Below are 27,859 nucleotides of genomic sequence, written 5' to 3'. Positions count from 1 at the left end.
ACAGATCTTTGGGTCCCTTAGATGGTGCCTTGTTTGGGGAAGGAGAGGAGGGCCTCTGGCCTGCCCGTGGCATGTGGTCGCCTGAGCTGCAGGCGATTGGCCAGACTTACTTCCCGATCACCTGGCGGGGCCCGTTGTCCTGATTCGGCAGTGGCTCTCCTGTCTCTTCTCTGCTCCCAGGGACGGGGCTGTCTGTACGCCCAGTGATGCCCCGAGACCACAGGTGCAGGTCTGGTCCTCAGGGGACCTGAGCTGGGGGTTAGCTGTCTGCTCATGGGCCTGCAAGTCATGTGCACGTTGCTTATTTAGAAGCTGGAGACAGTTGTGCAAAGATGGTCTTTGGTCAGTTCTGCTTGTGAGTTGTTATCACGTTCAGTCAGGGAAGCTGCTTTCCTCCAAAAGTCTGGCACCAAGAAAGGCCCTGCCCACTGGTCCGGAGTAGAGTTAGGTGCCTCTTGTGTCTTGGCTCAGCCGATTGCCTTGGTGTGAACTGTTCTAGCAGTCATAGACTGATGGACACTCTGTTCGTCATCATTTCTTCATCTGTTGATGCTCATTAAGTAAAAATGAGTTTGCTTTATTAGACAGTATTTGTTTTTCTCTTTCTTACTTCACTCCTTCACTCCATATGAGAGTCTCTAGGTCCATCTGTGTCTCTTCAAAGGACCCAATTTTGTTCTTTTTTATGGCTGAATAATATTCCATTGTGTAATATATGTACCATGTCTTTTTTTATCCATTCATCTGTTGATGGACATTTAGGTTGCTTCCATGTCCTGGCTATTGTAAATAGTGCTGCAATGAACATTGGGGTGTATGTGTCTTTTTGACGCTAAGGCGTATAGCTAAGAAAATCTCTGAGTGAGGTGGGAAAGTAGTTGTTGTTTCGTCACTAAGTTTGTCTGACTCTTTGCAATCCTGTGGACGGTAGCCCACCAGGCTCCTCTGTCCATAGGATTTCCCAGGCAAGAATACTGGAGTGGGTTGCCATTTCCTTCTGCAGGGGATCTTCCCGACCCAGGGACTGAACCTGAGTCTCCTGAATTGGCAAGCGGGTTCTCTACCAGTGAGCCGCCAGGGAAGCCCTGAAGTGGGACTTCGGGGAAAATAAAGATGGGGCTGGCGCAGGAAAAATAAAGATGGGGCTGGCGCAGGAAAAATAAAGATGGGGCTGGCGCAGAAGAGAGAGAGGGGCAGGCCTCCTCGTTGAGGGTGCCATGTTCCCCAGAGGAGGTCCTGAGACTTAGCAATTTTTACAAGAAGGGTGCAGAAACAGAGCGCTTGTCTCTCTAGCAGAGGACCAACGTCTTCACAGTAGTGTAAACTTGCGTTACCTTCCCCCCATTACAAAAACAGTAACAGTTTAAAATCACTGAAGACCCTCACCATCCAAAGATTACCATCAGTGCTGCCATTTTGGTGTCTCTCTCTCTCCAGCTTTTCATGATTTATGCAGATTAGTATCAAAAAATAGTGTTTTTGTGACTATGTACGATTGAGGTGCGCACATGCATGTCACCAAGCCCCACACCCCTACTGTTGGACATTTGCATGATTTCCTGTTTCTTCAAGTAATGCAGACATGAGGGATCAGGCAGGTCGGGGGTCTCTTAACTGAGGATTTTGCTATCCACTGGCTCGTTGATGCTCTGCTGTAGACTTTGTAGGGTCTCGCAGAGCAGGCACGCTTGAGGTAAGAATTCAGATGAAAACTACCCTCAGTTATTCCTGGAGAAGGAAGCAGGGGAGGGGTGCATCACATTGGCTGAGGCTGTAATTACAGTGAGCTGTGATCCGTGCCAGACTGCAAACCGAGGCTTAGCTCCCTGGATAACCTCGCCAGCCAGTACTTCCCCCTGGCAAACCTGGTGGCATGGATCTTTCAAAGCAGTTATTAATACTTTCGTTTCCTAACACATTATCTTTCTCAGGTGAACGGAAGAAAGTGAAGGGAGAAAGGAAATTCCTGTAGCTTGATCGGCTTACATTAAAAAAGTTAAACCAACAGCTTTCCTGGGTGTAGCTAACCCAGCAGATGACAAAAGGGTGAAAGCCATCCACGCAGGTGATTGCAGTTTCACTGTGCCAGCCCGAATTTCTTGGTCTGGCTCCTTGCTGGAAGAGGACAGTTTGAGACCATGGTAGACTGTATGCTCAAGAATGGAATAAAAATGACTTCCTGGGAGTGTAGTCACCCATCACCTCTCAGGGCTGTGCCTGCAGCCTTCCCTGGCTGCAGTGGGACCCAGTGCGCCCTCATGGTTAGAGGAGAGGAGAAGTCAGAGAAGCACGCCCAGATCACTTTCCCCAGGCCGGGCCTCCCGTGTTTTTGTGGTGTCTGGAGCCCTACTTGTCAAAGGCTGAATCGAGTCCATATCCTCTGCCTGCCAATGTGTGCAGCTACAAGTTCGCAATTAAGGCTCCACTTCCCCTCTGCATTTCAAGGCAGCCTTCAGCCTAAGAAAATCACGTCAGTGTAACATCCAGAAAACTTATGCATGCTCTCTTGGTTTTTTGTTTGCTTGCTTTGGCCTGTTTTTTGATTGCACTGGGTCTTCATTGCAGCATGCAGGATCTAAACTCTCTGACCGTGGATCAGCCCAGGGCCCCCGGCACTGGGAGCGCAGAGTCTCAGCCACTAAACCACCAGGGAAGTCTCTCTGTTGTTTTCGTGTGTTTGTCTCGGATACATCAGGAATTGCCCTCTGCCCTGGGTTTTTGCAGGGCTGCTGCTGGGGTGAAGGGTGCAGAACCCCTTCTTGGTTCTCGGCGTTGGGCTAGCTTGTGGCCCCCACAAGTTATATTCTTACTCTGGGACAGAGTATTCTAACTCGGATGTGACTTTTAAAAAGACTTTAATTGAAATATAATTTGATTTACAGTGTTGGCGGTAGTTTCGGGTATACAGCAAAATGATTCGGTTATATGCGCTCAGTCGCTTCAGTTGTGTCCAACTCTTTGCGACCCCGTGGACTGTAGCCCGCCAGGCTCCTCTGTCCATGGGATTCTCCAGGCAAGAACACTGGAGTGGGTTGCCATGCCCTCCTGCAGGGGATCTTCCCCGCCGCAGGGATCAAACCCATGTCTCTATGTCTCCTGTACTGGCCAGTGGGTTCTTTACCACTAGCTGTCTGTTTGTTTACTCTTTTAAGATTCTTTTCCTTTATAGGTTATTACAAGATATTGAATATAGTTCTCTGTGCTGTACCGTAGGTCCTTGTCTATTAACTGTTTTATATATAGTAGTGTCTGTCTGTTAATCCCAAACTGTTAATTTATCCCCTCCACCCTCTCCGTTCACCTTTGGTAACCATAAGCTTGGTTTCTATGTGAGTCTGTTTCTGTTTCCTAAATAAGTTCATTTGTATCATTTTTTAAGATTCCACATATATGGGATATCATATGAGATTTGTCAGACATGATTCTTTTCACCCAAGAGCACTGAGTATTCCCAAGGCAAACTAAACCAACCCTCCATTCAGAGATAACAGAGATGAGAACTTATAAAAAACGTCATCTGGGGGACTCTGAAAGATTTTAAAAATGGGGGCGCCATCCGATGACTTCTTTCGTTTCCTCTTTAGATGCGGCAGCAGGAGCAGAGCCCGCCGAAGACCAGCCTCTCCATCCTTGTCTTGGGGCTGGGCCGTCTCCTCTTCTACTGGTGGCTGGCAGAGCTGATGGTTCATCTCATGTACATGCACGCCATCTACAGCAGTGCCTCCCTCCTGAGGGCCGTCTCCAGCTGGACCTTAGGTAACCGTAGAGATCGCCGGCGGTAGAGCAGGCGTCAGGAGCGAGCTTCACGGGGAAGCTGGTCAGAGTGCAGACAGGGGTGTGGTTGCCTGCAGCAAACCCTGTCTTTTTTAACCGTGCTCCTCTTGTGGCCAAGATGACGCATGCGTGAAGTGGCCGACAGAGGTGAGGGCCAGGTTTGTGGGCTGGGAGCCAAGGATGGTAGCAGCCCCTCTTCCTGATGGAATTCCCGCTCAGCTCAGCTGGGTCTGCATCTTCCCGGTGTGGCCAGCACTGCACTTGGCAGGAGTCTCTGCTAAGAGCTGGTGCGGTAAGACCGAGTTTGCAGTCATCTTGTTTTCTGTACGACGTAAAGCAAAGAGTATAAAGCTTTAGAGTCAGGCAAATACAGGCTTTATTTTGAGATTGAAGTGCAGTTGATTGACGATGTTGTAATAGTCTCGGGTGTATAGCAAACTGATTTGGTTGTACATATGTGTGTGTGTGTGCGCGTGAGCACACACGCTCTGTGCTTAGTCGCTCCGTCCTGTCCGACCCTGTGCGACCCCATGGACTGCAGCCCGCCAGGCGCCTCTGTCCTCGGGGATTCCCCAGGCGAGAATACTGGAGTGGGTTCCCATGCTCTCCTCCAGGGGATCTTCCTGACCCAGGAATCAAACCCAGGTCTCCCTCATTGCAGGCAGACTCTTTACTGACTGAGCCTCCAGGGAAGCCCACATGTGTATATATACACTCACACACACGTGTGTGTATATAAATTTTTTTTCAGATTCTTTTCACTTATAGGTTTATTGGGTATAGTTCCCTGTAGATCCTTGTTGATCATCTATTTTGTGTGAGTCGTGTGTGTCTGTTAATCCCAAACTGCTACTTTATCCCTACCCCCAATTTTCCCTTTGGTAACTGTAAGTTTCTTTTCTAAGTCTGTGAGTGTATTCCTGCTTTGTCAAGAGTTCATTGGCATCATTTTTTAGACTCCACATATAGGCGATGTTGAGCTTCCCTGATAGCTTAGTTAATAAGGAATCTGCCTGCAATGCAGGAGACCCCAGTTCAATTCCTAGGTCAGGAAGATCCCCTGGAGAAGGGATAGGCTACCCAGTCCAGTATTCTTGGGCTTCCTGATGGTGGCTCAGCTGGTAGAGAATCTGCCTGCAACGCAGGAGACCTGGGTTCAATCCCTGGGTTGGGAAGATCCCCTGGAGAAGGGAAAGGCAACCCACTCCAGTATTCTGGCCTGGAGAATTCCAGGCACTGTATAGTCCATGGGGTCACAAAGAGTCAGACACGACTGAGTGACTTTAACTTCACATAGGTGATATCATGATATTTGTCTTTCTCAGGCTGACTTCACTTAGCATGATAGTCTTTAAGTCCATCCATGTTGCTGCAAATGGCAATATTTTGTTCTTTTTTATGGCTGAGTAACATTCCACTGTGTGTGTATGTATGTGTGTATGTGTATATGTGTGTGTGTGTATGTATATTTGTATAAAACATGTACACCACATTTTCTTTATCCATTCACAGTCAGCGGTAGGTTTAACCTTGGCTCTACCAGCCGCTAGTGGGCAGCCTTTGAGTTTGCCGCAACTCTCTGCACCTTCACCTGTTCAGTGAGCAGACTCACTTTTGCAGGATTGTTTGGAAGCTGAAGTGAAACTGTGTCTGGTAGATAGAATTAATGGTACATGCTCATGTAGGCCCCTCTGTTGGCCCTTATTTCTTATCTACCCATTTCTCTTGGAGGAGGGCATGGCAACCCGCTCCAGTATTCTTGCCTGGAGAACCCCCATGGACAGAGGAGCCTGGCGGGCTACAGTCCACGGGGTCGCCAAGAGTTGGAAATGACTGATTGACTAAGCACAGCACCCATTTCTTTATATCTGCATGTACGTGGGGTGGAGGTCTGATTTCCTCAGCAGGACACCCTATTAAGTCTCCCGTGTAAGACTTCTCTGTGGATATGCCGCTGTTCTTTATTCCTCTGGCGAAAACAGCAGAGAACGTGCCCCTTTCTGAACAGAATCTCCCGTTTCTTTGTGTTCCTTTTTCAAGAGCTTCCGTGGTGGCTGAATTCAGCTGTGTGGTCTGACCTCCAGCCTGGGGCTCCGATGGGAAATGGGTGATCTTACGGTCAGATTAAGCTGCTTTCTGCCGGGGGCAAGAGTAATGGCCTGACTCCTTATCTATTTGGTGATTTATAGATTTTTTTAAAGAAAAGTCTTGATTGCCCTTGTTATCACACAGGCTTAATCAGAATGTTTTCAAGAAAGATGCCTTTCAGGATTGGGAGAATGCTGAATTGTTTTAATGAGAGTCTCTTCTTCCCAAAGAAAAGGTTTTTTTTTCATAGTTGGAAGTAATTAATAATCTAAGGCTTTAATGATACACTTAGGCAAACAAAATAGGATTAAATGATGGCTTGTGCTAAATCAGATCCCAGTTGTACTGCATCCAAATTAGGAGATTATCCATTTGGATGATTTTAACTATGAAACCTGGATAGCAAAACTCGAAATGGGGCTTAAACAATAAGGAAAAGCTGTGGTCTCAGACAGCTAGTACTCTTAAGGTCAACGCTAAGGGTGGTAAATCCAGTGACTAAGAAAAGTCATCAGTGATCCAGTTGGGCACCTACCACTCAACTGGAGAACTAACCAGAATCCTAGAAGCCCTTAGTTTGTACCCACAATTCCATGACTTTTCACCGCCTCCACAAAGTAACCTGATCTTGGGGTTTATTGTTCCTTTTTTTTTTTTAAATTAAAAAATAGATTTTATTCTTAGAGCCATTTTAGGGTTAGAGAAAACTGAGAGCTCAGTGCAGGGATTTCCCACCTGCCCCCTGACCCCCACGTGCACAGCCCCCGGCAGTATCAGTGTTCCCGCCAGAGTGCACGTTACCGGTGACGAGCAGATGGCGACACGCTGTCACCCAGAGTCCCTCTGCAGGTTAGAACTGACTCGGCATCATACAGTCCGTGGGCTGTGCCGGATGTGTGATGACCGGTGTCCGCCGCTGTGATGCATGCAGAGTGGTTTCCCAGCCCCAACAATCCCTGGTGCTCTGTTCATCTCTGCCTCCCCTTTCATCCCCGGCAACCCCTCATCTTTTTACAATGTTTGTGTAGTTGGAATCATAGAGTGTGTAGCTTTTTCAGGTTGACATCTCTCACTTAGTAATATGCAACTCAGGGCTTCTCTGTGTCTTTTTATGGTTTGATAGCTCATTTAATTTTAGTGCTGAATAATATTACATTATCTGGATGTATCAGCGTTTATCTGTTTGCCTACTGAAGTATGTCTCGGTTGATTCTAAGCTTCGCGGTTATGAATAAATTTGCTACAAACATCCATGTGCAGGTTTTTATGTGGCCATAAGTTTTCAAGTCCTTTGAGTAAATACCAATAAATAACCACAATGACTTGATTTTATGGTAAGAATATGTTTATTTTTGTAAGAAACTGACAAACTGGCTGTTTTTTCCCAAACTAGCTTTTTTTTTTTCTTTTTTAGTTTTCCAAAGTGGTTGTATCATTTTGTGTTCTTACCAACAATGCATGAGAGCCTGTTCCACATACTTGTCAGTATTTTGGATTGTGGCCATTCTAATAGCTGTGTAGCAGTATCTCATTGTTGTTTTAATTTGCAATTTTCTAGTAACATATGATGTAGAACATCTTCTCGTATGGTTATTTGCTATCTGCATATCTTCTTTGGTGAGCTGTCTGTTCAGGTCTTTGCCCATTTTTAAATTGGATTGTTCCTTTTTTAATTGTTGAGTTTTAATGGTTCTTTGTATATTTTAGAAGCCAATCCTTTACCAGATGTCTCTTTTCAAATATTTTCTCCCAGTCTGTGGCTTATCTTCTCATTTTCTTGACAGTGTCTTTAACAGAGCAAAAGTTTTAATTTTTATACACTCTAGCTCATCAGTTATTTCCGTCATGGATCTTGCATTTGGTGTTATATCTTAAAAAGTCACCACCAAGTCTGAGGTCACCTAGGCTTTCTCCTGTGTTATCATCTAAGAGTTTTATAGTTGTGTGTTTTATGTTTAGGTCTATGAGCTATTTCAAGTTAATTTTTGTGAAGAGTGTAAGAGATTAGACATGAATTTCTTCCAGCACCATTTGTTAAAAACATTATCTTTGCCCCATTATATTGTCTTTGCTCCTTTGTCAAAGACTGACTGTATTTACATTGATGAGTCTATTTCTGGGTTCTCTGTTCAGTTCCATTGATCTTTTTGTTTATTCTTTCACCAATATCACACTGTCTTGATTAATGTAGCTTTAAATTAAGTCTTGAAAGTAAAGTAAGTCTTGAAAGTAAATCAGATAGGTGCAGGCCTTCACCTCTCATCTTTTCTTCCAATGCAGGTAGATTATTCTGGGTCTTTTGCCTCTGCATATAAACTTTAGAATCATTTTGTTAATATCCAGAAAATAACTTGCTAGGATTTTTATTTGGATTGCATTGAATCTATTGATGGAGTATGGAAGAATTAATATCTTGATATCTTGAGCTTTTCTATCCACAAGCTGGCTGTCTATTTATTTAGTTTTTCTTCGATTTCTTTATCAGACTTTTATAGTTTTCCTCATATTATAACTTGCATATATTTTCTCATATTCATACCTAAATATATTTTGGTATTAATGTAAATATTGCTATACTTTTTATTTCAAATTCTATTTGTTTATTGTCAGTAAATAGGAAAGTGATTGACTTTAATATATTAACCTTGTCTTCTGCAACCTTGCTACAATCTCTTATTCCAGGAGATATTTTTGTTGTTGTTATAATTGTTTCTTTGGGATTTTCTACTTTGACAATCAAGGTCATCTTTAAGCAAAAGTAATTTCTTCCTTTCGAAAATATATAGGACTTCCAGTATTATATGGAAAAGGAATGGTGAGAAGGGGCAGTCTTGCCTTCTTCCTGATTTTCACCATTAAGAATGATGTTTTTAATTCAGTCTCAAACTAGAAAGCTTCTATTTTCTTGTCATTAAGTATTATATTAGCTGTAGGTTTTTTGTAGACACTTTTTTACTAAGTTGAGGAAGTTCCTTTCTATTCCTAGTTTGCTGAGAGGTTTTTTTTTTTTTTTATCATGAATGAGTGTTGGATTTTGTCAAATTCTTCTTTCTTGCATATACTGATATTACCCATTTTTTCTTCTCTAGCTTGTTGATGTGATGGGTTGCATTAACTGATTTTCAGATGTTGAATCAGTCTTGCATACTTGGATAAATCTCATTTTTCATGGTGTGTAATTGTTTTTATATATTGATGGATTAATTTACTAATATTTTGTTGAGAATTTTTCTGTGTATGTTCATGAGAGATATTGATATGTAGTTTTCTTGTGATGTTCAGTTCAGTTCAGTTGCTCAGTCATGTCCGACTCTTTGAGACCCCAGTATATCCTTCAGCGTTGTCCTAAATGAAATGAAGGAGACAAACCTTTAGGCCCACCAGTCCTTCAGTCACTGGATGTGGGCTATGTCAGAAAGGGGTGTGACCTTGGATGAGGCAGCTTTCTCCAGGAGGCAGTCCCCAAAGCAGCCAACAGCTGAGAGTTTCTCTGGTCACATTTCCGTCGACTGGGATAATGAGCCCTTCCTTCCTAGAGGAAGATCTGATTAGGATAGCATGGTTTCCACACAGCAATTTTCCATGGAAGTGTCCCCTTGGTCTCTCAGAGCCTTGCTGTTAATAGCTGCTTCTTTCTAGGTGATTACACACAATTATGATTTGATTAGCCATTTCAACGCGGTGCGTGGAACTTCCAGGGTCTCGCTGATTATTACTAGCTGGATTTTTTACTGCTTTAAGCCTCAAGGAATCCAGATAATAAAGATTTTCTAGCTTTCCCCAAGGGTGTGCTGTCTCTAACTCCTCTAGGATCTGCTTCTTAATCAGTCAGTTTCTTCCTTGGAAGTAGCAGAAAACCAACTTTGGATGACTGATGCAGAAAATCAAATGCCTTCAAAGGAAAATGGGTGGGTAGTTCACAGAATCACAGAGAGGGCTGGACACCTGAATTCAGGGCAGGCAGCCAGGAATGCAAGCCCAGATTACGCCCCAGAGTTCATCTGTGAGGGAACCATTGCCCTCATCACAGCCGCTGTGGGCATCTCTCTCTACCCCGTACACTGGCCCTGGGGTGCCATTGTTAGTGGCCATGCCACCAGAGTGCCCCTGTCTAAAGGGCAGAGCCTAAGTGAAGCGCAGGGGAGTCTGGGGAGGCAAATGGCTGGTGGAGTCTACTTTTCCAGCAGGAGGAAGACTGCACCCACAACAAACATTTGTAAGATGGGGAATTCCCTGAGCACAGCAGGGTGGATGCTGGGCTTCTTTAAGCCTTTCCGGGAGTCTTCTGTCCTGTCTCCACCTGGGTTTGTTGATTTCCAGGCCTGCTGCTTAACTGCTGTCCAGGGAAATTCCTTTCTTCCTTATCCTGGGGATTCCTTTTGCTCCTTGTGTGTGTCGGAGGCTTGTTTCCTGGCATACATGTGTTCTTTTAGTTACTCCCCGCGTTTTCACAAAGAAGATGCAGGGGAGGTCAGTTTGGGATTTCCCACATGTCTGAAATGATTTTATTTTGCCCTCTTCATGCTCTTTATTTTAAAAAAAATTTTATTTATTTATTTTTTCATGCTCTTTAAAAGGTGGTGAGGTGTGGTCCTCCCGGTTGGAAATCAGTTTTCCTCCTCAGCTTTTTGAGTACATTGCCCCATTATCTTCCGGCTTGTGGTGTTGCAGTTGAGTCTGACGTCATTCATTTTCTGGATCTTTTGTATGAAATTTGACTTTTGAGCCTCCTTTCTGGGAGCTTTTAAAGTCTTCTCTTTGTCCAGGTATTCTTAGTCTCCCAGTCATGTCCGGCTCTTTGCGACCCCATGGACTGTAGTCCACCAGGCTCCCCTGTCCATGGAATTCTCCAGGCAAGAACACTGGAGTGGGTTGCCATTTCCTCCTCCAGGTTCTTCCTGACCCAGGGATCGAACCCATGTCCCTGTGCCTCCAGCACTGCAGGCGGATTCTTTACCTGCTGAGCTATCAGGGATGCCCGCTCTTTGTCTAGAATACTCTAAAATTTCATAATGCTGTGTCCTGGTTTGGGACTGTTATGTTTTCATCCTTTGAACTAGATAGTCAGAGGTTCTTTCAAAAAAAGAAGCTGATTTTCTTTAATTCTGGCTAATATTCTTGAAATATTTTGCTAATGCTTTCCTTACTTCCATATTTTAATTTTAATTTTTTAGCTCTCTCTTTGATGCCTCTCATTCAGTTGTTGGACCATTAATTTTCTAATACTTTTTCTTTTCTTTAAAAAAAAATTTCTTCCCCCCACTCTGATTTCTGGGCTATTTTCTCAACTGTCTCCTCTTAATCCATCTATTTGGCTTTCTTTTTTTTTTTTTCCTAATCTTTGGCTTTAACATTTTAATTTTCATGAGCTCTTTTTGTTCTTCAAATGTTGGTCTTCCCTGGCCTTCTGTTTTCATGGATCACGGTATCTTTTCTTAACTCACTGATGATGTTACTAATGTGTTTGAAGGGAGCAGTTGTTCTCTTTTCATTGCTCCTCCTTCCAGGTTCCTGTTTTCTCCTTTGTTTCATTGGCCTTTCATGTTAATGAATGAGTGGTGACTCTTGGCCCTTCATTTCTGAGAGTGAGGCTCTTAGACATAGGGACGTTTCTTTCTTCAGTTCAGTCACTCATTTGTGTCTGATTCTTTGCGACCCTGTGGACTGCAGCACGCCAGGCTTCCCTGTCCATCACCAACTCACGGAGCTTGCTCAAACTCATGTGCATCGATTTGGTGATGCCATCCAACCATCTCATTCTCTGTTGTGCCCTTCTCCTCCTGCCTTCAGTCTTGCCCAGCATCAGGGTCTTTTCCAATGGGTCAGTTCTTTGCATCAGGTGGCCAAAGTATTGGGCCAGACTTCTTTCTTGCTGACTGTCGTAACCCCAGTTAGGCTGCACGTCATGGAAACCTTAGTGCAGCAGTAGCACCACCACCCAGGCGGTTGTTTTTCTCACGTAACAAGAGATGGAAGGACGGGCAGGTCACTGCTGGTGTAGCTTCTTACTGGAGTGGGTTGCCATGTCCTTCTCCAGGGGATCTTCCCAACTCAGGGGTCGAACCTGGGTCTCCCGCATTGCAGGCAGATTCTTTACCATCTCAGCCACCATGGAAGTGTAGCTTCTTTAGGGAGTTACAAGTGACCCAGGCTCCTTCTAGCCCTCTGTAGCTTGTGGTCTCACGATGTCTTAGGCATTGTAAGAAGAGGAAAGTTAGAAGACAGAAAGGTTAAAGGTGAGTTTCAAATCCTGCTTTACCTTTTATTGGAAAAGCAATAGTTTTTCAAGAAGCCTGATGGAGTAGAAAGTTACTTATTATGCACATGCCAGGAAACCGAGACATTTAAGAACGGGCATGTGAGGTTATGATAACACTGTAAGAGCCGGTCTTTCTACGACTTTTCATTCTCATTATTCCAAATCGTCATTCCCAACTCTGTGCTTTCTTGCCCATTCTCCACTCCTAAATGTAACTTCTCCATGATGTTACGGTCCTTTGCTTTCTCACAAGTTGAAGAGAGTATATCTGAGAGTGTATGTGTGCGTGTGTGTGCATTCACGTTGTATTTGTATGAATGTGTGTATGTGTGTACTATTTGAATATTTCATACCTGTATGCTTGTCCCAGTGTATCTATTTAAAACATTTTTATTGCAGTATAGTTTCTGTACAATATTGTGTTAGTTTGTGCTATACAGTGAAGTGAATCAGCTACACACATACCCCTTCCTTTTTGGATTTCCTTCCCATTTAGATCACTGTGTCTGTTTTGAGTGAGCCTGTGAGAAGCTGAGAACATTGCTTCTTTGTCCTGAATGTGGTGCCGTGTGAACTGTGCGTCTGCCCAAGGCTCCCCGTTGGGGACAAGAGAGACCGCAGTAAAATAAATTTCCTGTTGTTAGGAAAAGATCTCTTCTCATTTTCTGAGGCGATTTCTTTGTGGCAGCCCCCTTTGCTTGGGGCTGCGCTTTCCTTTAGGACCCAGACTTTTGAGAAAAAGGAAAGAAAAAGACTTTTGGGTGGCTTCGGAAACAAGGAGGCCAGATGTTCACTGTCAAGTTTTGAGGGGCTTGGGGGGTGGGGAGCTTACTTTTCTGACGACACCACCTGAGAAGTTTTCCCCAGCAGCAAACGCTTCTGTGTACATGTTTGTCAGATGTTGATGTCTCTGAAGCCAGAGCAAGATGCGAAGATTAGAGTAGCTTGTTTTGTAAAAATTTCTCATGCAGCCTGGAGGATAGGTAGATGGGCCCACTCAACCAGCCGACCCCTAGAGTAAGTCATCTGAGACTGTCACTTGTGGCCTCTGTGGTTATCCTGCCTCTCTAATTATCCCATCTCCTGTGACATTCTTTTCAGATTCTCGATCATTCTCTGTAGCCAACAGTCCTCCGTGGTTAAAGTCTGAACTTGGGTTGATATCCCTAAGGGAAAGATGATTAGGTTAGGTGTGTTACCATTTCTAATCCACTGCACTGTTTGATTTGTGGGAAGTGAGACCTTACTTCTGGATATTTTTGGGTAGTTAAAATTCACTAAGAAAATGTACTCAGCCTTCAGAAGCGTGGATGATGAATTATTTCCTTCCAGCATTTCTTAGCAGGATCTCAGGCTCACTCAGTGTCCTTACAAATAGCTTTAAAAAAATCAAGACATGAGATCTTATCATGCTAACTAATCTCTTTCCTTGTCTGCAGACCTATGAACATGAACATAAATACCATTTGCTCTTGTGCTCTTTACCCTTGAGTCTGTCTCCAGCCTTGTTCCCGGCAGTTCTGCTGCAAAAATTATGAACATTAGAATCTTAGGGATGGAAACTAGAAATTTCATAGACCTTCAGTTCAAGACCTCCTTATAGCATCTGTGGTGAAACGTATAGTTCCAGGGCCATAAAGATGGATTAGCCTAATACAGCTAGTCCCAAATTATTGTCCAAGACAGGAGAATAGAAGCCAGGGGTAGAAAGTCCAGTAAGTTTTGAGTCGGGTGACCAGGGTCATGAGAACTAGGAGGCTGTCCTGAATTGCTGGGAAGGAGCTCTGCAGGCGAGATGAAGTTTTAGAAACAATACCGGCTAAATGAGATGATGAATTTAAAGATACGGTTACAAGGCTTATTGGTTATCTAATAATAACTTACTAAAAGTTATCAAAATGGGACTATGTAGAAATTATAAATGCACAGGATCCCTCAGAGTCCCTGTAAGGGACTCAAGGGGTTCCTTAGCTGATTAAGGGAAAAGACCTGGGCAGGAGGTGGAAAAGACACGGCCCGGAGGTGGCAGTCCTGTACCAGCTTTATCTGGGTGATGCTCTGGCAGGCTGAGCTCAGGGGAATCCCTAAAGGTAAGAGGGGCTGTGTTGTGGAGGTCCAGAGGCTGTACATCAGGGGTCTCCATTTAGAAAGGGAGGAGGGCAAGGGAACCCAGGGAGAGTGGAGTCTGGGAGGAGCGGGTGTCTAGGTGACGTTGCGTAACACCACGGCCCCGAGGCTTTGAGTCACAGAGCACCAAGGGCAGCCTCGGCTTGGGGTCTTTGTTGCCCTGAGGTGTGTCTGTCTGCGGCTAGTAGTTCTCGGGCACAGTTGCACAGGGCGTGCAAAACAGGCACGCTGTAGGTGGCAAAAGTGTCTGCTTATTTGGGCTATGTTTAAAATAACTGGATGTATAAAAATTTGAGTTTGGCACTAGTGGGGTTTTGAACTAATGGGCCTCAGCTGATGTGAAGAACAAATCGATGTTTAGGAGTCAGTACACAGAAGCCAGTGTTGGCTCACTGCCTCCTCTCAAGGTGGTGCTATGAATGCATCGGTGTTCTGGATAGGCTTAGCGATGGAGACAGACCAAAGCAGGTCACAGCCCGCCTTGAGTCAGAGAGTATGGCCAGGAGGTGGAACCTTGTGTCAAAGGGACTGTGCACTCCTTATTCACAAATGAGCTAAGTGAGTCTCACCTTCTTTGGTTAGGTAACAAGGATGTCAGGGTGAACTAGGCAAGTTCAGCCCCTGTCCTGGCATAATGCGTGGTTTAAAGAGTTGTTTTAAAAAAAATAAGGAAAAATAATAATAACAATTCAGGGTGATAGGTCCTGTGCTAGTGGGAGTCCGAGGTGCTGTGGAAGTGTAGAGAAGTACATAGCTCAGTCTAGGGGAGTCTGGAAGTGCTTCTCAGAGAAAGTGATGTCTGTGAGGAAACCTGTAGGATGATTAGGAATTAAGCAGATAGCAGAGGAGGCAAGAAGGATTGGGGGAAGAGTGCTCTAGGCAGAGGGACCAGCACATCCAGAAGTCTGAAGATGAAAGATCTAAGGGCATATTTGAGAGACAGAGAAAGAAGTTCAGCATGGCTAGAAGCTCCTGTGATAGACTGGTGTGTGCATTTTGATAGAAAGCAAGATTAAAGTGAAGGCAGGCAGACAGGAGGTGGTGGAAAGTTTCAAGGTCTGTGATAATGAATATAAAAGCAAATTTGGGAGATTCATGGGGTAGAATTGACTGGCATTGCTAAACAGTTGGCCGTGGGGGGTGAGAGAGACAGGGTGGAGGCACGGGGGAAGGCTGGAATTCTGCCTTGGGCATTTGGTGGGTGAGGTACCATCAACCTTTTAATCCACATATACTGAGACTCTACCTGGATATCCTTGCAACTAAACACATCTCCCCAACTCTCCTGGGCCCGCTGATAATTACAAGCAACCACTGTCAGCTTCTCTGGGGGTGGTACACTGCATGGATGTATGCTCTGGTTTTTAAAGACAAGTCTGAAGTTAAACTAGCCATTGGCTGTGTCATCTTGAATATGTAGAGAATTTCTGAAAACTCAGTGCCAGGTACTTAGTTTTCTTTTGCTCCTGGTTCTAAGGTTTCTCAGCATTTGAGGTTGGGTGTGAGCTCTCAGTTACTCCACTGCTCCTGAATTCTGGCTGATTCTAAGGGCGATAAGACAGTTTCCTTTCTGGCTTCTGGCTTCAGACATTCTTATCCTTTGGTCTTTGAATCTTTTTGAAAATTTAAGGTCAGTTTCATAAACTTTGTTAGTTGCTCTGAAGGGTCACAAGAAAGACACAATGTCTATTGTCTGTGAATTTGCAATGTGTTGGAAGGGACAAGCAGCTGGATATCCTGGTAATACTCATATTTTTTTTGTGCTCTTAAGGGGGAAATAATGTTTTAACTTTTATCATAGGTAACCAGAATAGAGCCTGTCTGGTAAATATGTTTGTTAAATCCTTTGGCTAATATCTGTTAGTGATGAGCGGATATGGATGGTGACCTCCCTGTGACTGTCTCTCTCTTTCATCATTGTTTGTCTGTCATAGAATAAATGCTCCGTACATATTTGTTAAAAGGATCAGCAGCAAACAAATGGATTCTTTTGTTGACTCTTCTGTTGACAGCCATATGTTTTGCTTTTTAGTTGATGTCTTCTTCAAGGCATTAATGATGCAGGGAAATTAATGGAGGGTGATGGTTCAATGCTAAAATGAGATTTTTCTTACTCATAATGGCTTGTGTTGAATACTTGGAAAAATTCCTCTGTGTGTGTGTTTTATGGGTTGTAAAAAATCTTGCCAAACTAAGAGCACCTAATGGGGCAGGATGAAGGAAGGCACTTTTAACTAAGGACGGAAGTGTCTTGGAGGCAACTCAAGGAATCCATTGTTGGTGATCTGCAGATGCTTTTGGTTAGAGCAGCAGTGTGTGTACAAGTCAAAAAAGTGTTATATTTTGTTCTGATGCCGAGTGCAGAGGGTGTCTGGTCGGGGAGGCAAACTGAAAAAGAGCATGCCGAGAGAGAGAATGACCAGTTGACCTGGTTTGTCAGGGACAGTCCTGGGTTTGGCACTGAGAATCTCCTCCTGGACTCCCGAGCCCTGGACAAACTGGAATGGTCGGTTTCTCTATGTGAGAACTCAGAGTTGGAATAGAGAGCAGATGGAAGTGGTATTTGCACACACTCAGGCCAATGCGTGTTTAAAGAAGAAGGGTTGTCAAGAATGTCTTCCTCAGGAGGCCCATAGAGGAGGCACCCAAGCTGGTCCTGCAGAGTCCAGTTTTGTGTAGTGAGAATTACTGTAAAGTAGAAGAGTTCGCGATGACCCCTTGGGCACCTGGTACCTTGGGCCATCATCTCCACAGTCCAGAGATTTCTTTGGAGGTGAAATACTTGGAAGATTTTGACCTCTGAAACGTTAGAGCCAAGTTAGACCTACAGATAGTATACCACTAATTCTACAGATTAGGAGGCTCCGAGAAACTCAGTGGCCTTTCCGGGGTCACCGGGGGTTGGTGGCCAAGCGTCGGTCAGAGCCAAGCCTGTTGATTTCCAGGCCTCTGCTCTTTCTGCCGTGCTCACCAGTGTGTGAGTGTTGCCAGCCAGGGCTGGTAGCGGTGTCCCCCTGTGAAAGGGGTGAGATGCGAATCATTGCTATCTCTGCCTTTGTGACGTGGATGGATGGTCAGGAATGAGGACTAGGAGGGGGCCTGTGGTCACGTTTTGCGAGTGCAGTGCTGATTTTAGACAACATCAGCTTGTTGAATGGCCTGAGAATCTTAAGAGTTGCCCCGGGAGGCCTCGGGAGGTAGGGGTTGGTTACTAGGAAATCTCATGACTGCTGGGCCCTTCCCAGGCAGGCAACTCAGTGGTAGTTTTCACAGAACTGCAGGTCCAAAGGTCTTTGCCAAAAGAGACCTTGCTCACTTCTCTGGTTGATCTTTCTCTGCACCCTCCTGAGGCCAGTATCTTACGGAAATGGATTTCTCACAGCTACAGGCTCACCAGTGAGTCTGCTGGCAGTGCAGAAAGTTAAATCTGCCAGTTGTCCTCCACTTCCCCACTTTTGTTTCTCATCCAGATTATTTGCAGAGATTTGCATGTTGCCCTGTTTTCCTTCCAACCTACTTTTAAACTGAATATATTCTGAATTTTTTCCTCATGTGATGGAATAGTCTTTTAAATTCTATGCCCTCAGAGGATGACTTTTGCTAGTTTGATTGCACTCCTTCCTACGATTTTACTGGAATCGAGTTGACCAATCCTCTGTTGTGGATCATTGTGTAAAATTCTGCCCTCTTGCAAATAAAGCTTCTGTGAGCATATTTGCGTAAGCCTTTCTGAGCTCATCCTTCCTGACGGTCCTGAGGGAGGCGTCCTAGGTCAAAGGTTTTGGCTTCTGTTGCCAAACTGGTCTTTGGAAAGAAAGGGCCGTTTTTCTTCCTCAGGGTCAGCAGTGTTTAAGCGTGAGTGTGGAGGGCGGTGATATTTTTGTGCCATTTGTATGTTGAAGGCGTGTATCCTCTCTGCCTTCCCCCCTTCCCTCCCCCTCCCCACTCCTACCTCCTTCTCTTCCTCTCCCCCTCATCCTCTTTTTTGACTTTCCTCCCCTGCCTTCCTCTTGGGGGGGTGGGTTTGAACATCTCTGTGCCATAGGACAGCTGTTACAGGTTTTATCTTAGAGTTCTAGAAGAAGTAGCTGTCAGGCTGCCATCCGAGCAGTGAACCGTGGCAAAGCAGGATGGCCGTGGGCTTCGGGAAGATGCCGTGGTCAGGGGAGGGGAGGGGAGGAGTCAGGCAGTTTCTCCCCTCGTTTCTGAAGCAGGCTCTTCTAAAAGACAGCGCTCGCCTCATGGGAGGTTTGCTGGGCATCCTGGAGCTCCACTTACCTGACCGTGGAGGTTGTGAACCCATCACTTATCTATATGGGTTTTCATAGATAGGATTCCCACTGAAAATAATCCATACAAAATCTATAATAGGAATAACAAAGTGTTTTATTTGAGCCAACCTGAGGTCTATAACCCAGAAGACAGTCTTTCAGATTACTTGGAACAGCTGCCCCAGAGAAGTGTGGTTTTCAACATAGTTTTATATCTTGTCAGAATAAAGAACATCAAATAAGTCAGGGATACATGTCTTCAAGGTTAAAAAATAAATGAAAGATCATGTACACAGTAGGTCAGTATGGCTTTGGCATCTAGGAAGGTGGTCTGATCTTTGAGGGAGGACCAGCATTGGCATCCCAGAACAGGGATGCATCTAGTCTATTTTTAACACGACATTCTTTACCACTGATCACTGTGTCCTATTCTTTAATAATTAAAGCATATGTGCAATGTATGTTTGATAGGCTACAAACAGGCTGTTTTAGTTAGCATAAAATTCAAGTTAATACCTGTCTGTACAAGTCAGAATGATTTCCCCAGACCTCACTATATGAAAATTTCTTTTATCACAACCAACTTTTCTCTTTCTCCCCAGATAACCTGTGTTCCAAGCTTTTCACATACCTCTTACCTGTTTATGGAAAGCACTGTAAGTTCATCAGAAACTTGAATTATCAGGCACTAGGAATAGCAAGCGAATTGAGATTTTGAAATTTTGGGGTGTAAAACCTGTTCTTAGAACCCTGTGACTTCTTTGGAAAGTGACACCTTTCCATAGTGGAGTGATAGATTTCCACTGTGCTTGAATAAAATCAGACTGATCCTCATTAACAAAGGCCGTATGATCCGGCTCCTCCCCCTCTCCCGAGTAGCCTCTGACTACCCTGCGTTTGCCCTCTCTTCCCCACCAGGCTGAGCTGCTTGTTCTTTTTCAGACATCGCCAGCATTGTCTAATCTCAGGGGACCATGCTGGGCTCTTTGCTGTCCCTTCTGGTTAGAACGTTCTTTCCCCTTAATCATTGTGTATCTTCTTGTCATTTGTACCTTAGCTTAACCGTCCTTTCCCAGAGAAGCTTTCCTTGGTGACCCAAATGGAAATAGCCAGTCAGCGTTTTACATCACCTGATTTTATTCTCTGCTCAGGGCTAATCACCGTCTGAATTTTTCCTTGTTTGTCTCTCACCACTGACTATATGTTCCATGGAATAGAAACCTTATTTAAATTCGTCATCCTTAACCTATGTGAGAAAAGAATCTGAGAAAGAATGCATATTTATATATGAATAACAGAATCACTTTGCTATACACTTGAGACCAACACAGCACTGTAAATAAACTATACTCCAATAAAAAATTTTAAAACGTGAAGTAGAAATCTTAGATCAAAAGATTCATCCGCATTGTAGCATGAAAAACAAATTGTCATCCTGGTGTTCCCAGTGCTGAGAGCTATGAGTTGCTGATAGTTGACATCCTGCAACTAGTTGTTATATAGGAATAGGGCTGTTGGTCAGGCAAGATTCCTTTATGTTTGCTGCTGAGAGTTGGCTTCCTTGGTAGACTGACGTGGGCTTCAGAGAGATGAGTTTTAGTCATAACCCTGCATGCGTGCCGAGACCCTGCAGTCGTGTCCGACTCTTTGAGATCCCATGGACTGTCGCCCACCAGGCTCCTCTGTCCGTGGGATTTTCCAGGCAAGAATACTGGAGCGGGGTGCCATTTCCTCCTCCAGGGGACCTTCCCAACTCAGGGTTCAGATGCACATCTCTTATACCTCCTGCGTTGGCCGGGTTCTTTACTGCTAGTGCCACATGTATTCACTAATTCTGCGATCTTGGAAAAACCACTTACCATCTCTGAATCTCAGTGTCTTTGATCTGTGAAGTGAGAATCACAGTATTTACCCAAAGAACCCCAACAGGTGCTTGAGAGGAGGAGCTGTGATAAGGGATGTACAAACTCTGTGTAAACTTCTAATCATTCAACAAATGGGAATTACCATCACCTATTTATTGGAAGGACATGGAACTACTGTGATGCCTCCAGAAGCTTAGGAAAAAGGACAGTTGCAGCCTGTTACAAACAGCAGGGCCTGGTGTCAGCGCATCGTGGAGCAGAGATGTGGGTCTCGGTCAGTGCTGGACTGATGGGAGCTTCACTGGAGGATTTATCATCCCCGTGAAAACCTTCTGCCACCAGAAAGGGAGGTGGTTTGGCCAGAACTGGCCTGGGAAGTATCCAAGGTCTTGATAATACTCATTTAGCAGTTGACTGGGGAGGGATGATCCGCTGTTCCAGAGATTCGCGTTGTCCCATCCAGCAGCAGAATATTCCAGTTGTGGGCAGACGATGCCATCTCTAAGAGCCGGATGCATTAAAAGTGCCTGGGTTTCTTCTCACGAAGCAGTTCTTAGTGCCTGATTAGATTTCCTGTGTGGCTGACCAGAGAGAAAAGTGGCTCTCTTAGGGAGAATAATGAGGTCGAAGCTACCTTGCATGCATACTATGTATGCTAAGTTGCCTCAGTCGTGTCCGACTCTTTGCGATCTCATGGACTGTAGCCCGCCAGCCTCCTCTGTCCATGGGATTCTCCAGGCAAGAACACTGGAGTGGGTAGGTGATGGTTCTCACCCTACCTCGGTACACTGGTGTTCGCGTATTAGAGTCTGTCTCTGTGAGCTCGGTGGATATGCATCTGCCCCTGGACCCAGATCTGCCCTCAGGGAGCTGACAGATGCGGGTGTGTGGAGCAGCCTGGCTGGGGTGACCTTCTCAGGGCACAGCTGCCTTGTCCAAGGGCACCCACTCGGTATCATGGCTTTATATTTACAGTGTGATCTTGGTTTAATCTGATGTTCTTTCTAGCTGGAGATTGTTGAAGGTGGTCACAGATTTTGTGTGTGTGTGTATGTGTGCGTGTGGTTATCTGCATCGCTAGTTCAGGTGGACGTACTAGAACAGGCCAGGAGGTGGCAGTAAAAGCTAGCAATTTGAGCAATTCCAAGTAGACCGCGCTTTATTAGCCTAATTTCAGCCTCTCCTGGGCAAACTTACAAGGTTTGGAAGTGGGGGGTAGAGTGTTGGTGCCTGGGAAATCCTGTGGACAGAGGAGCCTGGCCGACTACAGTCCATGGGGTTGCAAGAGAGTCAGATACAATTTAGCGATTAAACCACCACAACAAAACGGGTCCACCACCCTTTTTGCTGCTAGACCAGAGAGAGGTAGTCTATCAAAGTGACCATTCTTATCCCATCATCATGGTGTCCATGAGTCTTCCCACTCTAAGTTCTTTTCATGAAACTCTGTAAAATAGTAATAAAAAATCTCAACATACTCTAATATTCAGAGTTCTTGTTAGAACATGTGTCTATAGGGTGCCGATCAGATTTCACTGGATTATAGCTGTGAGTGTCTCCTAGCCCCTCGGCTTCTAGAGAACGTGAACTTGACTTCTCATCTCATGAACTGAGCGGAGCCCAGGGCTCTTCTGAGACTTCTATTTCCGGCCTCCCCTGTCTCTCGTCTCTTGCTTTGGTGGAGTCTGTTCTGTTCATTGAATTTATTTATTTACTCAATAGTACTGATCATTATCTACTCTGACAGCCATTTCAAGTATATTATTTTTAAATTTATTTTTAATTTCGTGGCTGCACTGCACAACACGTGGGATCTTAGTTCTACTTCCCCGACCAGGGGTGGAATCTGCACCCCCTCGCATTGGAAGCGTGGAGTCTCAACTAGTGGCCTTCCTGCGAAGTCCCAAGTTTGTTGCTTAGGGATCATCTGCTGTCCCCGCTGTGCATTGCCTTCATTATCACTGGGTACTCGATTCTTTTCCTTGGTCAGTGCATACGCGCGCGTGCAAACACACACAGTCAGATGCACACCAGACATCACCCCGCCCCCCCACACCCCGAGCTCAGATCGCTTCAGGTAAAGTGTTGGTGTGTATTAGAGGATTTTAGTACCAGTTTGGCAGAAAGTCACACTGACAACTTGAAATGAACAGCTGGAGCTCCCTGGTTCCTCTGCCGTGTCTGGAACTCAGGCTGTGGTCCCAGCCATGCTGCCCCGTCCTTTTCTCTGCCCTCCTCCTCCGCTTTCTGCCCTTCTCCTCTCGGGAACCAAACGACCCCCATTTTCACATAGGCAGGTCTTTCTGAAACAAAGCAGGTCATCTCACTTCCCGCTTGGTTTCTCAGGCCTTCTACTGTGCAGCCGTGTTTGTTGGCTGATGGATGACCCTCTCTCATCGTGCCTCTCTGTCCCTGAAGCTGCAGCTCCATTCCTGCCAGTACCTCTCCTCCTGGCATCCTGGAACGTTTAAAACATTTTGTTTTATTGAAATATAGTTGGGTTGCAGTGTTGTGATGATTTGTACTGTAGGCCACAGTGATTTGGTTACACGTTTCGGTGCATTCTTTTTCATACTCTTTACCATTATGGTTTATTCCAGCATATTGAATGTAGTTCCCTGTGCTATACAGTAGGACCTAGTTGTTCATCCATCCTATATATGATAGTTTGCATCTGCTAACCCCAAGCTCCCAATCCATCCCTGGCGCACACCCTTCCCCTCTTGGCAGCCACGGGTCTGCTCTCCATGTCTGTGAGCCTGTTTCTGTTTTGTAGATAGATTCATTTCTTGGACTGTTACATACCCTCAGGCTTTGTGCATGATATTTCTTGAGGTTTCCTTTATCTGACTAACTCCTCCCTCAGAACAGCTCACTTTCTGGACTACTTCCCCAATGGCTTAGATTCCGCCGATGGCTCCTTCCAGCCCCCATGACTGGGATGAATGACTGTTGATTAGGAGAGCGAAGCTGAGTGTTCTGATCTCGAATTGTCACCAGCTTTTAACTCTGGGCAGATTATGGGAGTTGAGATGGGCTCACTGATTGTGAAGTATCGTTTAAAAGTGTGAGCCTTCCTCAAATCGGGTTGTGGTCAATGAAAAAGTAATGGTCATTTCATTCAAGTCAGTTCAGCAAGGTTTCATTAAGCCTCCAGAAGGGAATTGCTGTCCACGCATTCATTCTCCAGACCTGCGTTAGGCACACAGCCGATCCCAGCTACTGTGTAGGCACCAGAAGGACAGAGATGAAGTAGAGGTGTCCAGGGGCAGTTGCATCTACAGTTTTCAAATTCGAGAGAAATATCAGTGTTAGAGTTACGTGTTTGGGGTTCATAGTGAATGGCTGGCCGCTGAAGCATGGGAGCAGATGATACCAGGTGCGGAAAATGCAATCCATGTAGATCGCTGGGGTATTGGGCACAGCCTGCTTTTCAGATATTTCTTTTCCTGTGAAAGGAGAGGTGCCCAGTCTGAAACTTTTGTTTTCTGAAAGGTTAAAAGAAATCATTTTATATCTTTAATCATTGGTACCTTTTAAATCATGTTCACATACTCTTAAGGACTATCACAATAGCAGAAGGAACATACTGTAATGAATCTATAGGTTAAATAAACACATAGGTAAGATCTATAAACATTTTTTCCTGAAATGTTAACAGATTTGATAATTACCTGAGGATTTACTATTTGAGGATGCTTTGATAATTTGCAGGGACTCCTTACACTGTGAAATAGAATGGTGTTAAGTTTTAGTAAGTCATTTGTAGCATGACTTAAATTTCTTTGTTATATATATATTTTTTATTGAAGTACAGTTGATTTACAGTATTATGTTAGTTTCGGGTATATAGCAAAGTGATTCAGTTATATGCATATATATGTATGTATTCTTTTTCAGATTTTTCCATTATATGTTATTTAAAGATTACAAGATATTGATATATAGTTCTCTGTGCTATACAGTAGGTCCTGTTGTTTATCTGTTTTATGCATATGTTAATCCCAAGCTCCTAGTTTATCCCTTCACCCATTTTCCCTTTGGGAACCATAAGTCCGTCTTCTATGTCTGTGGTCTCTTTCTGTTTTGTGTATAGATTCATTTGTCATTTTTTATAAGATTCCACATATAAATGATATCCTATGGTATTTGTCTTCTGTCTGACTTAATTCACTTAATATGATGATCTGTAAGTCCACCTCCGTTGCTGCAAATGGCATTATTTCATTCTTTTTTATGGCTGAGCAATATTCCATTGTGTGTAGACACCATATCTTTATCCATTCATCTGTGGATGGCCACTTAGGTTGCTCTTCCACACCTTGGCTATTGTAACTTGGCTATAGAGTAATGTGACTTTTTAAGGAGGTACTTATTTTACAAGAGCTCTTTGCAGAGAAACCTGGGGCTTCCTTTGAAGATGGAAGATGAGAACTTCCATCCTTTGGAACTTCCATTCATGTCCATCGAGTCAGTGATGCCATCCAACCATCTCATCCTCTGTCGTCCACTTCTTTTGCCTTCAATCTTTCCCAGCATCAGGGTCTTTTCCAATGAGTCAGATCTTTGCATCAGGTGACCAAAGTATTGGAGTTTCAGCTTCAGCATCAGTCCTTCCAGTGAATATTCAGGACTGATTTCTTTCAGGATGGACTGGTTTGATCTCCTTGATTGTCCAAGGGACTCTCAAGAGTCTTCTCCAACACCACAGTTCAAAAGCATCAATACCTCAGCACTCAGATTTCTTTATAGTCCAACTCTTATATCCACACATGACTACTGGAAAAACCATAGCTTTGACTAGATGGACCTTTGTCGGTAAAGTAATGTCTCTGCTTTGTAATACGCTGTCTAGGTTGGTCATAGCTTTTCTTCCAAGAAGTAAGCATCTTTTAACTTCATGGCTACAGTCACCATCTGCAGTGATTTTGGAGCCCAAGAAAATAAAGTCTGTCACTGTTTCCATTGTTTCCCCATCTATTTGCCATGAAGTGATGGGACCGGATGCCATGATCTTAGTTTTTTGAATGTTGAGTTTTAAGTCAGCTTTTTCACTCTCCTCTTTCACTTTCATCAAGAGGCTCTTTAGTTCCTCTTCACTTTCTGCCATAAGGGTGGTGTCATCTACATATCTGAGGTTATTGATATTTCTCCTGGCAGTCTTAATTCCAGCTTGTGCTTCATCCAGCCCGGCATTTTGTATGATGTACTCTGCATATAAGTTAAATAAGCAGGGTGACAATATACAGCCTTGGCATACTCCTTTCCCAATTTGGAACCAGTCTGTTGTTCCATGTCTGGTTCTAACTGTTGCTTCCTGACCTGCATACAGATTTCTCAGGAGGCAGGTCAGGTGGTTTGGTATTCCCATCTCTTTCAGAATTTTCCACATTTTCTTGTGATCCACACAGTCAAGGGCTTTGGTGTAGTCAGTAAAGCAGAAGTAGATACTTTTCTGGAACTCTCTTGCTTTTTTGATGATCCAACAGATGTTGGCATGTTGATCTCTGTTCCTCTGCCTTTTCTAAATCCAGCTTGAACATCTGGAAGTTCATAGTTCACATACTGTTGAAGCCTGGCTTGGAGAATTTTGAGCATTACTTTGCTAGCATGTGAGATGAGTGCAACTGTACGTTAATTTGATCATTCTTTGGCATTGCCTTTCTTTAGGATTGAAATGAAAATTGACCTTTTCCAGTCCTGTGGCCACTGCTGAGTTTTCCAAATTTGCTAGCATATTGAGTGCAACACTTTCACAGAATCATCTTTTAGGATTTGAAATAGCTCAACTGGAATTCCATCACCTCTACTAGCTTTGTTCATAGTGATGCTTCCTAAGGCCCACTTGACTTCACATTCCAGGATGTCTGGCTCTAGGTGAATGATCACACCATCATGGTTATCTGGGTCATGAAGATCTTTTTTGTATAGTTCTTCTGTGTATTCTTGCCACCTTTTCTTAATAGCTTCTGCTTCTGTTAGGTCCATACCATTTCTGTTCTTTATTGTGCCTATATTTGCATGAAATGTTCCCTTGGTATCTCTAATTTTCTTGAAGAGATCTCTAGTGTTTCTCATTCTATTGTTTCCTCTCATTCTTTGTATTGATCACTGAGGAAGGCTTCCTTATCTCTCCTTGCTATTCTTCGGAACTCTCTATTCAGATGGGTATATCTTCCTTTTTGTGGCATAAGATTTTCCTTTGAAATTCCCTGCATATTCTCTTCTTGGATAACTTGGCCATGAGTGTCAGAATGAGTCTGGAATGTTACCTTTGAAATTCTGTCTTAGAAGCAAGAGATTGAGCAAGAGAGGTGTCTTTTTTCTACACATGAAAATCAGAAAATAGGAGTGAACAGCGACAGAAAGGTAACCTCACTTTCTCCAGGAAAATTGCTTTTGACAGTTTGATATGTTTTTAAACATGGGGAAAGGGAGTAGGATATGGATCTTCTAACTCTGAATTTCTCAAACTTGACCAGATGTAACCTCCCAGGACTTGTTTTGCATTCAGATTTCAGGGCTCTAACCCAAATCTACTGAACCACAATGTGAAAGGAGAGGCCTGGGAATCTCTGGGATTAACAGTTTTCTCACGTGATTTTTCAGACCAAATGAACTCAATAAATACTGTTGTTGGTGGAGATAGTGGCAGGGCATCTTCTTATATGGAGACATACTTCTTAGGCTGCCAGTTCCTAGTGATTCCCGGGCTGATAAGCATGTTCGTTATTCTGCTTCATGTCATTCTCTTTCTTCTCCTTCTTATATTTGGCCCTCTCGATTTTCCCCCTTTCAGACTTTCTGTGCTCACAGGATAAGGAGGAGTTGGAACTGCACTGGTGTTAGTCCATTTTGTTCACTGTGCCCTGCTAATGCATTTGGTTGGTGGGTGAAGAGGAAGTTGGATATTTCTGGCTAAAATTCAGGGTTCTAGTGGAGGCTCTTACTGCCTCTATTTTAAATTAGCTCATACTTTGGAAAAATAAAAAGCATAAACATATAATTAACCCCTATATATTCATCACCCAGGTTCAACAGTTATCAACTCATGGCCATTTTTCTTTCATCTGTATTCTCTCCATTACTGTTTTGAAGCAAATCCCAGATGTTTTATTATTATATATAAACATCTCAGTAGTATCACTAAAAGATAGTAACTCAGATTTCCTTTTCTTTCATTTTTTATTAAAAAGACTTTTAAAAAAAGTAGTGTTTTCATGTATACAGCAAAATTGAGAGGAAAGCCCAGAGATTTCCCATATAATCCCTGTTCCCCCAGCCCATCCACTATAAGCATCCCCCATCAGAGAGGGTACATTAGCTATGATTGATGAACCTACAGTGTTACATCATTATCACCCTAAGTCCATAGTTTACAATAAGGGTTCATTCTTGGTGTTGTATATTCTAAGGATTTGCCCAAAACCTTTTCTTTTGAACATCAGAATCTCATAAAAAGACAAAATATGGCA

The 27,859-nt window shown here is 44.0% G+C and overlaps 1 protein-coding gene across 10 annotated transcripts in view; it reads left to right on the top strand.

Moving 5' to 3' along the window:
* Positions 1–27,859, top strand: part of HHAT (hedgehog acyltransferase) — a 349,271-nt gene that overhangs the window by 85,970 nt on the left and 235,442 nt on the right. For all 10 annotated transcript variants that reach the window (XM_043923561.1, XM_043923557.1, XM_043923560.1 and 7 more), the window contains one exon: positions 3,585–3,756. In XM_043923561.1, coding sequence (XP_043779496.1) covers positions 3,585–3,756 — 172 coding nt within the window. The remainder of the gene's footprint in view (positions 1–3,584; positions 3,757–27,859) is intronic.

The sequence above is a fragment of the Cervus elaphus genome, chromosome 14 (assembly GCF_910594005.1).
Source record: "Cervus elaphus chromosome 14, mCerEla1.1, whole genome shotgun sequence".
NCBI lineage: Eukaryota > Metazoa > Chordata > Mammalia > Artiodactyla > Cervidae > Cervus > Cervus elaphus.
This window is presented reverse-complemented; position numbering and strand designations above follow the sequence as displayed.